The 12,294-nt window shown below is 49.0% G+C and overlaps 1 protein-coding gene across 3 annotated transcripts; it reads right to left on the bottom strand.

The window, feature by feature from the left end:
• Positions 1-1,252: 1,252 nt before the first annotated feature.
• On the bottom strand, positions 1,253-12,216 carry gstz1 (glutathione S-transferase zeta 1). Of its 3 annotated transcripts, XM_078406981.1 has the most exons (10): positions 12,150-12,216; positions 9,790-9,893; positions 9,353-9,404; positions 8,566-8,633; positions 7,038-7,118; positions 5,515-5,640; positions 5,238-5,316; positions 4,066-4,118; positions 2,965-3,014; positions 1,253-1,464 (listed from the first exon to the last, which is right to left on the bottom strand). In XM_078406981.1, exons 2-10 carry the CDS (start codon positions 9,793-9,795, stop codon positions 1,344-1,346), a joined length of 636 nt encoding a protein of 211 aa, XP_078263107.1. In that variant the 5' UTR covers positions 9,796-9,893; positions 12,150-12,216; the 3' UTR covers positions 1,253-1,343. The 3 variants fall into 3 exon arrangements, with proteins under 3 accessions (XP_078263107.1, XP_078263108.1, XP_078263106.1); XM_078406982.1 differs by lacking the exon at positions 12,150-12,216 and having other exon boundaries at positions 9,790-9,904; XM_078406980.1 differs by lacking the exons at positions 9,790-9,893; positions 12,150-12,216 and adding an exon at positions 9,522-9,558.
• Between the last annotated feature and the right edge of the window lie 78 nt (positions 12,217-12,294).

The following is a 12,294-nucleotide window of genomic DNA, read 5'->3' as shown; positions in this document are numbered from 1 at the left end:
TGAATTGGGCCAAAGGGCCTGTTTCCACACTGTATCACTATGACTCTAGGTAGGGACTGAGGGATATGAATCACACAAAGGCAAAAGTATAGTTTAACGGTATCATGTAAGGCACAGATATTGTGGGCTCTAGTGAGTCAGATGCAACACCCTGCATGCTGACCAACCCTGTGCAGGAAAGGCCTGGATAGAGTGGATGTGGGGAGTGTGTAGGAAGGAACTGCAGATGCTGCTTTACACCAAAGATAGACACAAAATGCTGGAGTATCTCTGGAGAGAAGGACAGGCAGCATCTCTGGAGAGAAGGAATAGGTGACGTTTCAGGTCGAGACCCTTCTTCAACCAGCCCTCCTGGCCCCAGCATCTTTACACTTTCCATCCTGTCATTTTCAGATGCAGATGTCCATCCAGCAGAGTGACTGCACATCATTCCCTCTCCCCCTACCTGACCAGAGGAACAACCTGACCAGCAACTGGGGGCTGGTACAGTGTCACTTTCTTCTTTGAATCAAATAGAGGTAATTTCAATCTTAACCTTTTATTGATGCTGAAAATGATAGGAGGGAAATTCACTCCACCTTTTGGTATAACTTGCCATTATTAAAGTTTTCAACTGTCAGTGTAAATATTGTTCAAAACTCTGCTGGAGGAAGTCAGCAGGTCAGGCAGCATCTGTGGAGGAAATAGACCCTTCAGTCTGAAGAAGGATCCCGACTGGAAAGTCACCTGTCCATTCCCTCCACAGATGCTGCCTGACTGAGTTCCTCCAGCACTTTGCTCAAGGTCCCAGCATCTGCAGTGCCTTGTCTCTATTGTTCAAAGTGTGACCAAAAACCTGAAGAGGCAAGAGTTTCTAACATAGAAATAAAGAAAATAGGTGCAGGAGGAGGCCATTTGACCCTTTGAGCCAGCACCACCATTCATTATGATCATGGCTGATCATTCACAATTAGTAACCCGTTCCTGCCTTCTCCCCATATCCCTTGATCCCACTAGCCCCTAGAGCTCTATCTAACTCTCTTTTAAATTCATCCAGTGAATTGGCCTCCACTACCTTCTGTGGCAGAGAATTCCACAAATTCATAACTCTGGGTGAAAAAGTTCCTTCTCACCTCAGTTTTAAATGGCCTCCCTTTTATTCTAAGACTGTGGCCCCTGGTTCTGGACTACCTCAACATTGGGAACATTTTTCCTGCATCTAGCTTGTCCAGTCCTTTTATAATTTTATACATTTTTATTGTTAATGTAAATATATCATGAAAGGGGTATGTTTTTTAATAAAATGGCTTTATTTGTTTTAAACGCCAGTATTTAAGGCAAAGCCTATGACCGTGCCGCTGGACTCAGGCAGTCAGAGGGGAGTCGGGTTGGCAGGACGGGTGACTCACTTTGAAGGGCTCCAGTTCCAGTAGGGAGGAGTTGACCTTGGTGATGGTGGGAAACGGAGACAGATCCACCTTGAACCTGGAGGTGAGAAAACGAGGCATCAAATCTAACCTGGATGGTAGGTGAGAAAACGAAGCATCAAATCTAACCTGGTTTGTCGGTAGGGAACGAAGCATCAAATCTAACCTGGTTGGTAGGCGAGGGAACGAAGCATCAAATCTAACCTGGTTGGTAGGTAAGACGAGGTGGCAGCTCAGGATTTGATGCATTGCGCCTCAGACTGTGGGACGAGGTTGGAAAATCTGCATCACGGCTACACAGGAATGGAGATCAATTCAAACAGATGGCATGGTGGTGCCTCTCCACTCCCACTGTCCTGCACTCACCCACAGTAGGGACAATTCCAAGTGCAGGCATGTGAATTTTCCGCATGGTTTTCGCGTTTTTCACTTTGCCAAATAAACAGAAATCGGATCGAAAAAAAGAAAGAGAAAAAAACAATGTATAGACTTGTAATGAACACTAGGGTTCCGCTAGAGGTCGCTAGGGGTCCCGCGAGAAATCCGCCCGTGCCCTGGAAGTCTCCCCGAAAATGTGGCACCTCGGCTGGGCAAGGCAGCCAATCTCGACCTCATCGGGACTTCCATGGCCGATCGGTGGGTTGAATTTGTAACCCGGGGCTCTGGAACTCCAGTCCAGCTGGAGCCAGCACATCTACCCCATAGCTGACTTCCTTGGCTAGCTGGATAAACCAGCAAAGCTCTGGAACCAAGAGTGCCAGAAAAGCAGTGGTGAAACTGTAATGAGTAAATATTAAATTTAAGTGCAAGATTATATAACTAAATTAATTAAGACGGGGTTAAAATACAAAACCCTGCAGAAAAGCCAATTACCATCTTTTTGAGCTGATTATCAATTAATGTGTGAATTTACTTCAAAATGTTATTAGTATACAGTGACATATTCACATTATTTTGTAATGTCTGTTTTTACTTGGAAATGCACTGAAAGAGGCTTGAAACTGGTAATTGTGTGTGTACACTCTCAAAATGTTCCCATTTTTTGACCCCGTCGTACGCCTCGCGCAAACGCTCGGCTCTTTTCCTTTTTTTTTTTAACCACACTCACATGCCTGCAAGTGTCAAATTAACCCACTGACCAGTGAAAGAAACTGGAGCACCCAGGGCACAGTCACAGGGAGAACGTCAACTCCACACAGACAACACCCGAGGTCAGGATCAAACCCAGCTCACTGGAGCCGGGAGGCAGTGGCTCGAGGATATGTGCTCCCTTACTTGCCTTTACAGGTGGGGAGAGAATGAGCATGAGGCACAGAGGAAGAACCAGCCTCCATAGCAACATTAATGGGTGAGGAGAGCAGGGAGGGAGAGCGCTGATGATTGAGGGTGAGGAGAGAGAATGGATACAGTAGTAAAACCCATTCACTGAGTATATCACCATGAGAGCCTTCAGTGACAGTTTCTGGTGACTTACAGGGTGTGTGTTGAGGAGCTGTGGACTGGATTAGCCTGAATATTTCTGGGCACAGGGTCAATCAGTAGCAGGTTGAAGCCTTACCTAATCGCATTGTACACCTGAGGGACCAGGCACAGATCTGCCATCGTCACCTAGAACACACAAACTGTGTTACTGGATCAGAAACTGCGGCCCTGGCTTAACAACCCGCCCGAACCTCGGCACCCCGACACACCCAATCCTGAGACAGTAACAGTAACCTTGGCCCAACCCATCCATGCTGACCAATCTCAGCTACCCCAGCTGGGCTTAGATGACTCATTAAAAGGTTGCAAGTTCAAGACACACTCCTGATGCTTCAGTGTATCAGCAAGGGAGGACGGCCCTCGAGTTGTACAAGACCTTGGTGAGACTGCACTTGGAGTATTGTGTTCAGTTTGATCACCCTGCTAGAGGAAGGATGTCATGAAGATGGAAACAATGCAGAGAACATTTGCGGATGTTGTCAGGACTCGAGGACATGAGCTATTGGGACCAATTGGCAGGCTAGAGCTTTATTCTCTGGAGCACAGGCCAGGGGGTGATCTTATAGAGATCTTATGAAATCATGAGGGGAAAAGATAGGGTAAATGCACAGTCTTTGACCCAGGGTAGGGCAATCAAGAACCAGAGGACATAGATTTAAGGGGAAAGATTTAATAGGAACCTGAGAGACAACTTTTTCCACACTGGGTGGTGGTGGGATCTGCCTGAGGAAGGGGTTGAGGCATGTACCATTACAACAGTGAAGACACACTTGGACAGGTACATTGATAGGAAAGATTGATGGATATTCAACCAGAAAATGTCTCTCCAGATGCTGCCTGACCTGTTGAGTATCTCACCGTTTTAGTTTTGGAGGAGCAGTGTGGAGTGCAGGGTGGGAAACCACTAAGAAACACCGATGCTGAGAAACAGTGCATTATTAGCTCAGTGCTGGTGGAAAGGGCTGTACTGGAAACTGAATACCATAAAACCCAAAGGCCTGGTGTTAGTGAGGAAGATACCAGAGTCAGGATGTTGACCAGTGATGTTCCCTGTCCTGAGTGTCGGCTGGGTCTGTGAGGAACACTGGGCTTGGCCTGAGCTCACTGACTACAAGCAGACTGACCCTAGACCCCAGACTCTGTGCCAACAATGTCCAGTCAGTACATCTATACGTACCTCGTCACCGACACAGAACTGTCCAGATACCTGCTGCAGCAGACTCTCCAGAGCTGAACAAAGGGAGATGGGCACAGTTACAACTTTGCTTAGTAACATGGTTACACAGGGTCTTTAGTACAGTAAAACATCTCGAGTCCCTGCATCTCCGACCAAAAAATATGATTCAAGGCCCTCTGGCTGAGAACCTGGTCAAGGAGGGACAAATTGTTCCGCACAGAGGATGGTGGGTACATGGAACGAGCTGCCAGAGGATGGTGGGTACATGGAACGAGCTGCCAGAGGATGGTGGGTACATGGAACGAGCTGCCAGAGGATGGTGGGTACATGGAACGAGCTGCCAGAGGATGGTGGGTACATGGAACGAGCTGCCAGAGGATGGTGGGTACATGGAACGAGCTGCCAGAGGTGCTAGTTGAGGCGGGCACAATAATACTTAAAAGACAATAGCTGCTGCGGCGGACACATTGGGTCCAAACCTCTCCTGCATTGGTGTAGCACCCTCCCCTCCCCCACTCCCCCTCCCCCTCCATCCCCCCTGAACATCAACGGGCCCCAACTGCGCAGACAAGGACTCGTTGGGTTCCCATTGTGACGTCGAACACGGAGGTATTACTGCGCAGGGGCGGCTGACTGGCAGAGAAAGTGTGAAAGGGATTTATTAAAGTTTTAAATTTGATTTTTAAAGTTTAAAAAGTGAAAAACCTTTAAAATATAACACCCATTTGAAATGCAGGCCAATGGTGAGTAAGGTGGGCCTAAAATTGTTGCGCTATCGTGTACCGTTTTGGCTGTATTTCAGGAACAAATATATCCACAAACCCACATACAAATATATCCACAAACCCACGTATATACAAGATAAGAGTTTTAGTAATATTTATAGATTTGGACAAGTACATGGATAGGGAAGGTTGAGAAGCATGTGGGTCAAATGCAAGGCAATGGGATTAACTTTGATAAGCATCTCGGTCGGCATGGGGACGTTGGGCTGGAGGACTCGTCTGTGCTGTACAACTGAACTAACACATGGGAAGCTGGACTTTGGAAGAGTTTAGAAGGTTGTAGAGGATTTCAGTCTAAAGGGTGTGAGCAGCAGAAGAGATGGGGAGGTACTGAGGTGTTCAGCAGGGAGAGCTAGAACGTTAAGCAGCATGATCGCCTCATCTCACCTTGCAGCCCGTTGGCGATGAAGTGTTGGGCCCATTCCAGTTTCTTCTCTTCCCCTACCCTCTGCAGCACACAGAGATTCTGAAACATCAGACCATACCATGACTGTTCATCCATACAGATGGTAAAACAACAAGATCAAAGCTGCCCGACTCGACCAGCCTGGTCTGGGCATCACCCACTGCGCCACAAACAGCAACGAGCGGGAGGGTCACTCTGTGCTTGGCACACGGACACTCAATGGCGCGAGGGGCGCGTGCTAACCAAAGCCGTACTTACCTGCAGGGGCTGGATGCCGGAGGTGATGTGATCCGAGATCATCCGGACCTGGGCACGTTTCTTGGCATCCGTGGGCAGCAGCCGTGGGTTGGGCCTGGTCTCTTCCAGGTAATGGATTATAGCCAGCTACAGCAGCAGAGAAAACAACCTTCAAACTAACAGCAGCGGCCTACAGGGATAACAACCGCCCTGAAATGGTGCCAGGCAGAGGCACCATTCCCACACCAACCTGCCCCACAATTACACGCTGGGAAACGAGGTACACAAGCCTCAAGTCCCACACCACCACGCTCAGAAACACCTACTTTCCTGCTGGTATGGCTGCAATAGACAATAGGTGCAGGAGTAGGCCATTCAGCCCTTCGAGCCAGCACCGCCATTCAATGCGATCATGGCTGATCACTCTCAATCAGTACCCCGTTCCTGCCTTCTCCCCATACCCCCTCACTCTGCTATCCTTAAGAGCTCTATCCAGCTCTCTCTTGAAAGCATCCAACGAACTGGCCTCCACTGCCTTCTGAGGCAGAGAATTCCACACCTTCACCACTCTCTGATTGAAAAAGTTCTTCCTCATCTCCGTTCTAAATGGCCTACCCCTTATTCTTAAACTGTGGCCCCTTGTTCTGGACTCCCCCAACATTGGGAACATGTTTCCTGCCTCTAATGTGTCCAATCCCCTAATTATCTTATATGTTTCAATAAGATCCCCCCTCATCCTTCTAAATTCCAGTGTATACAAGCCTAATTGCTCCAGCCTTTCAACATACGACAGTCCCGCCATTCCGGGAATTAACCTAGTGAACCTACGCTGCACTACTGATCACTCTTAGAAACGTAGAAAATAGGTGCAGGAGGAGGCCATTCAGCCCTTCGAGCCATTCATTGTGATCATGGCTGATCATCCACAATCAGTAACCCGTGCCTGCCTTCTCCCCATATCCCTTGATTCCACTAGCCCCTAGAGCTCTATCTAACTCTTGTCTTCTAATTGTGTTTTGCACTCATGTTTTTCTTTTGTGTCTTGCAGAATTTGTGCAATTTATCTATGATTTTTGTGTGTGTCTGAGTCTGTGTTGCTGCTGCAAGCAAGATTTTAATGATACCTGTACGCCACTACACTAGTGCTATTAACATTCGTCCGTGTAAGGGTGGGAATGTTTGAGGGAGGTCGGTCGAACTAATGGCGCTGCTGGTGACTAGCTCAGATTAACTGCCTGATCAGGTCAGGTCAGAGTAGCAAGGTAAACATTAACATTGCAGGTGACAGGCCTTGAACTCCTCGCTCGGGCAGAGTCCAGAAGAACAAACAGTAACGAGCGTAGACACAAAATGCTGGAGTAACTCGCCGGGTCAGGCAGCATCTGATCTTCAATCTGAAGAAGGGTCTCGACCTGAAACGTCACCCATTCCTTCTCTCCTGAGATGCTGCCCGACCCGCTGAGTTACTCCAGCATTTTGTGTTTACCTTCGATTTTAACCAGCATCAGCAGTTTTTTTCTTAAACAGTAACAAGCTGTCCTTACCGACTGGGAGAGAGTGATCCCGTCGATGGAGAGCGCTGGCACTTGCTTCATGGGATTCAGGTTCTTGAAGGAGTCATCATGCTGCAGTCAGATGGGAAGAGACAGATTCAAATGGTGCTTCACCATTAGCTGTGCAGCACAGCAGCTAGAGCTACAGTCTCACAGTGCCAGAGACCTGGGTTCAATCCCGGTGCTGTTTGTATGGAGTTTGCACGTTCTCCCATTGACTGCTTGAATTTCTTCAGGTGCTCTGGTTTCCTCCCAAATCCCCAAGACTAATGGGTGTGTAGGTTAATTGGCTTCTAAATTGCCCTCAGTGTGTCGGGAGTGGATGAGAAAGTGGGATAACACAGAACGAGTGTGAACAGGTGATAATGGTCAACATTGAATCGGTGGGCTGAAGGGCCTGTTTCCATGCTGTATCCCTAAGCTAAATTAGCTAACACCTTAACAGTGCCAGGTGCCCTGAGTGTACAGCAACAATTCCACAGCCGTGTTCAAAGAGCAGGAGGATTCAGCCCTCTCCTGACCAATATTTATCCCTCAAAGATAGACACAAGATGCTGGAGTAACTCAGCAGATCAGCCAGCATCTCTGGAGAGAAGGAATAGGTGACGTTTTGGGCCGAGACCCTTCTTCAGTCTGAACAAGGGTCTCGACCCGAAACATCACCCATTCCTTCTCTCCAGAGATGCTGCCTAACCCACTGAGTTACTCCAGCATCTTGTGTCTACCTTCGATTTAAACCAGCATCTGCAGTTTTCTTTCCTATTTATCCCTCAATGTTGCTTAAATGGTCTGCATGTTACACACAACTATTGGCGAAGCTAGCGGGGTGTAAAACACGGTGCTGGATGAACTCGGGTCAGGCAGCATCTGTGGAGGGAATGGATAGGCAATGTTTTGGGTCAGGACTTCAGATTGATGGAGTAGGGGAGAAAGTTGGCAAAGAGAAGTCGGGGGAGGGGGGGGGAAGGGTTGGAGGTCCAAACCCTCTGTGCTAAAATGCAAAAGTGACTGTACACAGGAATTCCTTCAACCTGCGGCTTGGTGGTGCAGCGGTAGAGTTGCTGCCTTACAGCGAATGCAGTGCCAGAGTCCCGGGTTCAATCACGACTACGGGTGTTGTCTGTATGGAGTTTGTACGTTCTCCCCGTGACCTGCGTGGGTTTTCTCTCAGATCTTCCGTTTCCTCCCACACTCCAAAGACGTACAGGTTTGTAGGTTAATTGGCTTGGTAAATGTAATAATTGTCCTTAGTGTGTGTGGGATAGTGTTAATGTGCGGGGATCGCTGGTCAGCGCGGACCCGGTGGGCTGAAGGGCCTGTTTTTTTGCGCTATATCTCTAAACTGCTCGGCCCTTACAACATGAGGTATTCTAAAACAGCCACATAACCGCTTGACAATGTTGCTTAGTTTAATCTCAATCTTGCCTCTTGTTTTTTAAAAAAATGGTGTACATGAATAGGGAGGGGCAGGGAAGTAAGTGGATTGGGCGACAGACAGGCCGATGTGGCTGGAGGTTACCTGCTGCCCTCCGTCTTTGACCAGATTGACAGCAACCTGCTCGTATTCGATTCCTTTGAAAGCGAGAGCTGAGGGCACAGAGACAAAACATGTCAGAACTGGATAAAGTTTCACTTCCACCTGTGTTCCCTCCCCCTGTGCAAGTTACAATCCACAGCAACCTCAACACCAGTCTTGATTTAAAATGTTTTTCAAAGGTTAATAAATTGCTGCAGTTGAAATCTGGATCATCCAAACATGTTTGTTATCTGCTGGGCGTCTCTCCTTCCCCGTCCCCCCTTCCTCCCCCTCTCACAGACAGACATGCGGGCAGAAACACGCGGGCAGATGGGCCGAGACACGCGGGCAGACGGGCCGAGATACACGGGCAGACGGGCCGAGACACGCGGGCAGACGAGCCGAGACACGCGGGCAGACGGGCCGATACACGGGCCGAGACACGCGGGCAGACAGGTGAGACACGCGGGCAGACGGGCCGATACACGGGCCGAGACACGCGGGCAGACAGGTGAGACACGCGGGCAGACGGGCCGATACACGGGCCGAGACACGCGGGCAGACAGGTGAGACACGTGGGCAGACGGGCCGAGACACGCGGGCAGACAGGTGAGACACGTGGACAGACACGCGGGCAGACGGGCCGATACACGGGCCGAGACACGCGGGCAGACAGGTGAGACACGTGGACAGACACCAGGGAAGACGGGCCAAGACACACGGGCAGACGGGCTGACACACGCAGGCAGACACACGCGGGCAGAGAAGCGGACAGTTGTTGGACACTCACCAATGCGCACTCTCCACGAGCAGGAACTCCTGAAGTACGAGTACAACGTAGGCTGGAAAAAAAGAGCAGAGAATAACCATGAGATTCAATCCATTGACAGAGTTGGGCACCCTCCTGGGGGGATTGCGGTGCCTGATGAAGATTGCTGCTGCTCTGTGCAGATACTGACTTTACGTGTCTCTGCCATCTCCTGCTGTGTGCTCTCTGAGACATGCAGATAAAATAAAAATGTGGGTGGCCAGCAGAAACACCAATCACAAGTCACAACACACTCCAGTGCTTCAGGTTCACTCAGCTATTGGTCAGACCAACCTTACTCCAGAATATTAAATGGAAAGGATTAAGTTGGGTCGAAGTTGTTTCTGTGCTGTACGACTATGACTTTATGCTGGGCTCCCAGGTCTACGTTCTCTCGAGGGACCAGGCTGCGTACAAACCTGCATCCTTTGCTTCTTGTGTCTCCATACATCCACAAATCTTCACATCAGTGTCCCTCAGGAGAAGGCGGAGCTGGATTCCTTTCACCCACTGCCACACGTCCCTTGGAAATAAACCAAAGATAAACTAACCAAGGTCTTGTCATTGAAGAAGAGAGTTCTTCACCACCACCCCTCCAGTCGCAGGGATTCATTTTTCAGGCACGGGGAGAGAGCTGCAGTGCCTTATCCAATTAACACACCGAAAGAGCCACGACACCCATTGGTTCCATTCCCCCTCCTTGGAAGGGGCTCGGGACAGATGGTCAGGTTTCAGAGATCTTTTCATATCTTACACAGGAAATTTTAAAAAAGTAAACTAACCTATCTTGGAAAGTAAAGAAAACAATGCATGAGGTAAATTTGGAGATTAGGGCATGGGCAGCTAAAGGCAGGGGTTGAATGATTATACTGAGTGTGAAAAGGCCATTGCTGGTGGAGGGCAGGGATTTTGTGGGTTGGTAGGAGTTGCAGAAAGTGGAGGCACAAAAAACTGCAGAATTTACTGAGTGGGTCAGGCAGCTTCTGTGGAGGGAAATGGACAGACAGTGCATCAGGTCAGGTCATCGTGAGACTGGTGCTGAATTACCTTGCTGCCTCACCACAGCGATTAGTCAACACCATATAGGAATGATGCAAATGAGACACAAAAAGCTGGAGTAACTCAGCGGGACAGGCAGCATCTCTGGAGGGAAGGAATGGGTGACATAGAAACAAAGAAAATAGGTTGGCCATTCGGCCCTTTGAGCCCATTTGGCCCTTGACCCGAAACGTCACCCATTCCTCTCTCCTGAGATGCTGCCTGACCTGCTGAGTTACTCCAGCATTTTGTGAATAAATACCGTCATTCAATATGATCATGGCTGATCATCCAAAATCACTACCCCATCCCTGCTTTTCCCTCATATCCCTTGTTTCTGTTAGCCCAAGGAGCTATATCTAACTCTCTTGTGAAAACATCGTGTGACGTTTCGGGTACCCTTCTTCAGACTTGGGCTTGCAGGATCTGTAGAATAATAGTTGGCCCTGTTCTTCCTTATGCTGTGCCCTGAAAATCATTTTACTTTTGATTGCTTACTTCCCTTTTGAAAACCCTGAATTAAGGGGACAAGAGTCAGGAACTCACTCAGTCTCAGAGAAGGCAGCAGCATCTCTAGTGCAGAGCCACACAGGAACAGGCCCATCAACCCACAATGTTAGCACCCACCATGATACCAATTTAATTAATCCCATCTGTCTGCACATGTTCTGTGTCTGGATAACACACAAGGTTTCTCAAGGTGACAATAGGAAACCAACGGCAACATTGGCACATCACAAATGTAGTAATCATGTCCCATGAAACTGCTCTTGCTCATTTTACCCATTTGCATTAATACCTCTCAGCACAGAAGGTGTCTCTACACAATTGTGCTAACCTGCTTATTACCAATAAAGCAAGGAATTATTTTTAAGCTGCACATAACTTTTCAAAACTGAAAAGGTCACCTATGTAAATTCTGAGAATTCTTCACATTTTTACAAATGAAATGGGCGAGGTCATAATACACTTGCAATCAGTCTCCAAGATAACTAGTCATACTCGATCAGTTTCTGGCTTGTCTAGATACCAGTGCCTCAAACCAGTGCGTTCTCAGACACACACAGCCCAAGTTACAGTGCCTAATAGGAAAATGACCTCCAAAGGAACAGCAAATGCTGGTTTAAAAAAGACAAAGTGCTAGAGCCACTCAGCGGGTCGGGCAACATCTCTGGAGAACATAGATCAGGTTGGGACCCTACTTCAGACTCCCACCTCAATGAATAAATTCTCTGCACCTAACATAATTCAACATCACCCTTCAATAGCTGCATTTAATACCATGCAAATAATCTCAAGGTCTATCCACAGAGAAATAACCAGAGATCCCCCCAGAAAAATGTGCTGGCAGATCAGACAAATGAATTTCAGCAAAACTAAGTTTAGGATGGGTTTAGCGTGATGTGGGCCCAACGCAGGCAAGTGGGACTAGTGTAGATGGGGCAGTATGGACCAGTTGGGCCGAAGGGCCTGTTTCCATGCCTTATGACTGTTGCACAGATATACGGGTTGAGGGGGCTACGGGCCAAACCCGGGCGCATGGGACTAGCCCAGAATGCCGAATCGGTCAGCATGGTCAAGGCGGGCCGAACGGTCTGTTTCCCCGGGGAGGGGCTAGCAGGGACGTGAGGGGCGGATGGGCCGCCACGTCTCCATGGAAACCGGCAACCTGGCGAGGGAGGCAGGGCCCGCGGGGAGGAGAGGGATGGATGGGGTTGACCAGTGCCCAGCGCCTGCCCACCTGCAGCCGGTCTCCCGCCGCCACTGACACCGGAAATGCCAACCCCAGCCCGGCCTCCCGCCCCCCTCAGCAGATTGACAGCTCCACCCGCTAATCACAGTCACCGCCCGCTGCGCCTCCGGAGGGCGGGACTTCCGCTCAGGTT

The sequence above is a fragment of the Rhinoraja longicauda genome, chromosome 10 (assembly GCF_053455715.1).
Source record: "Rhinoraja longicauda isolate Sanriku21f chromosome 10, sRhiLon1.1, whole genome shotgun sequence".
NCBI lineage: Eukaryota > Metazoa > Chordata > Chondrichthyes > Rajiformes > Arhynchobatidae > Rhinoraja > Rhinoraja longicauda.
Note: the sequence above shows the minus strand (reverse complement) of the source record. Positions and strands in the feature narration are given on the sequence as shown.

Excerpts from the sequence above, each read along its gene's own strand:
- gstz1 (XM_078406980.1), bottom strand. Across the intron at positions 7,119-8,565 it reads TCAAAGACGGAGGGCAGCAG|CATGATGACTCCTTCAAGAA; the intron begins GTAACCTCCAGC and ends ATCTGACTGCAG. Across the intron at positions 1,465-2,964 it reads CAGGTGTACAATGCGATTAG|GTTCAAGGTGGATCTGTCTC; the intron begins GTAAGGCTTCAA and ends TCTCACCTCCAG.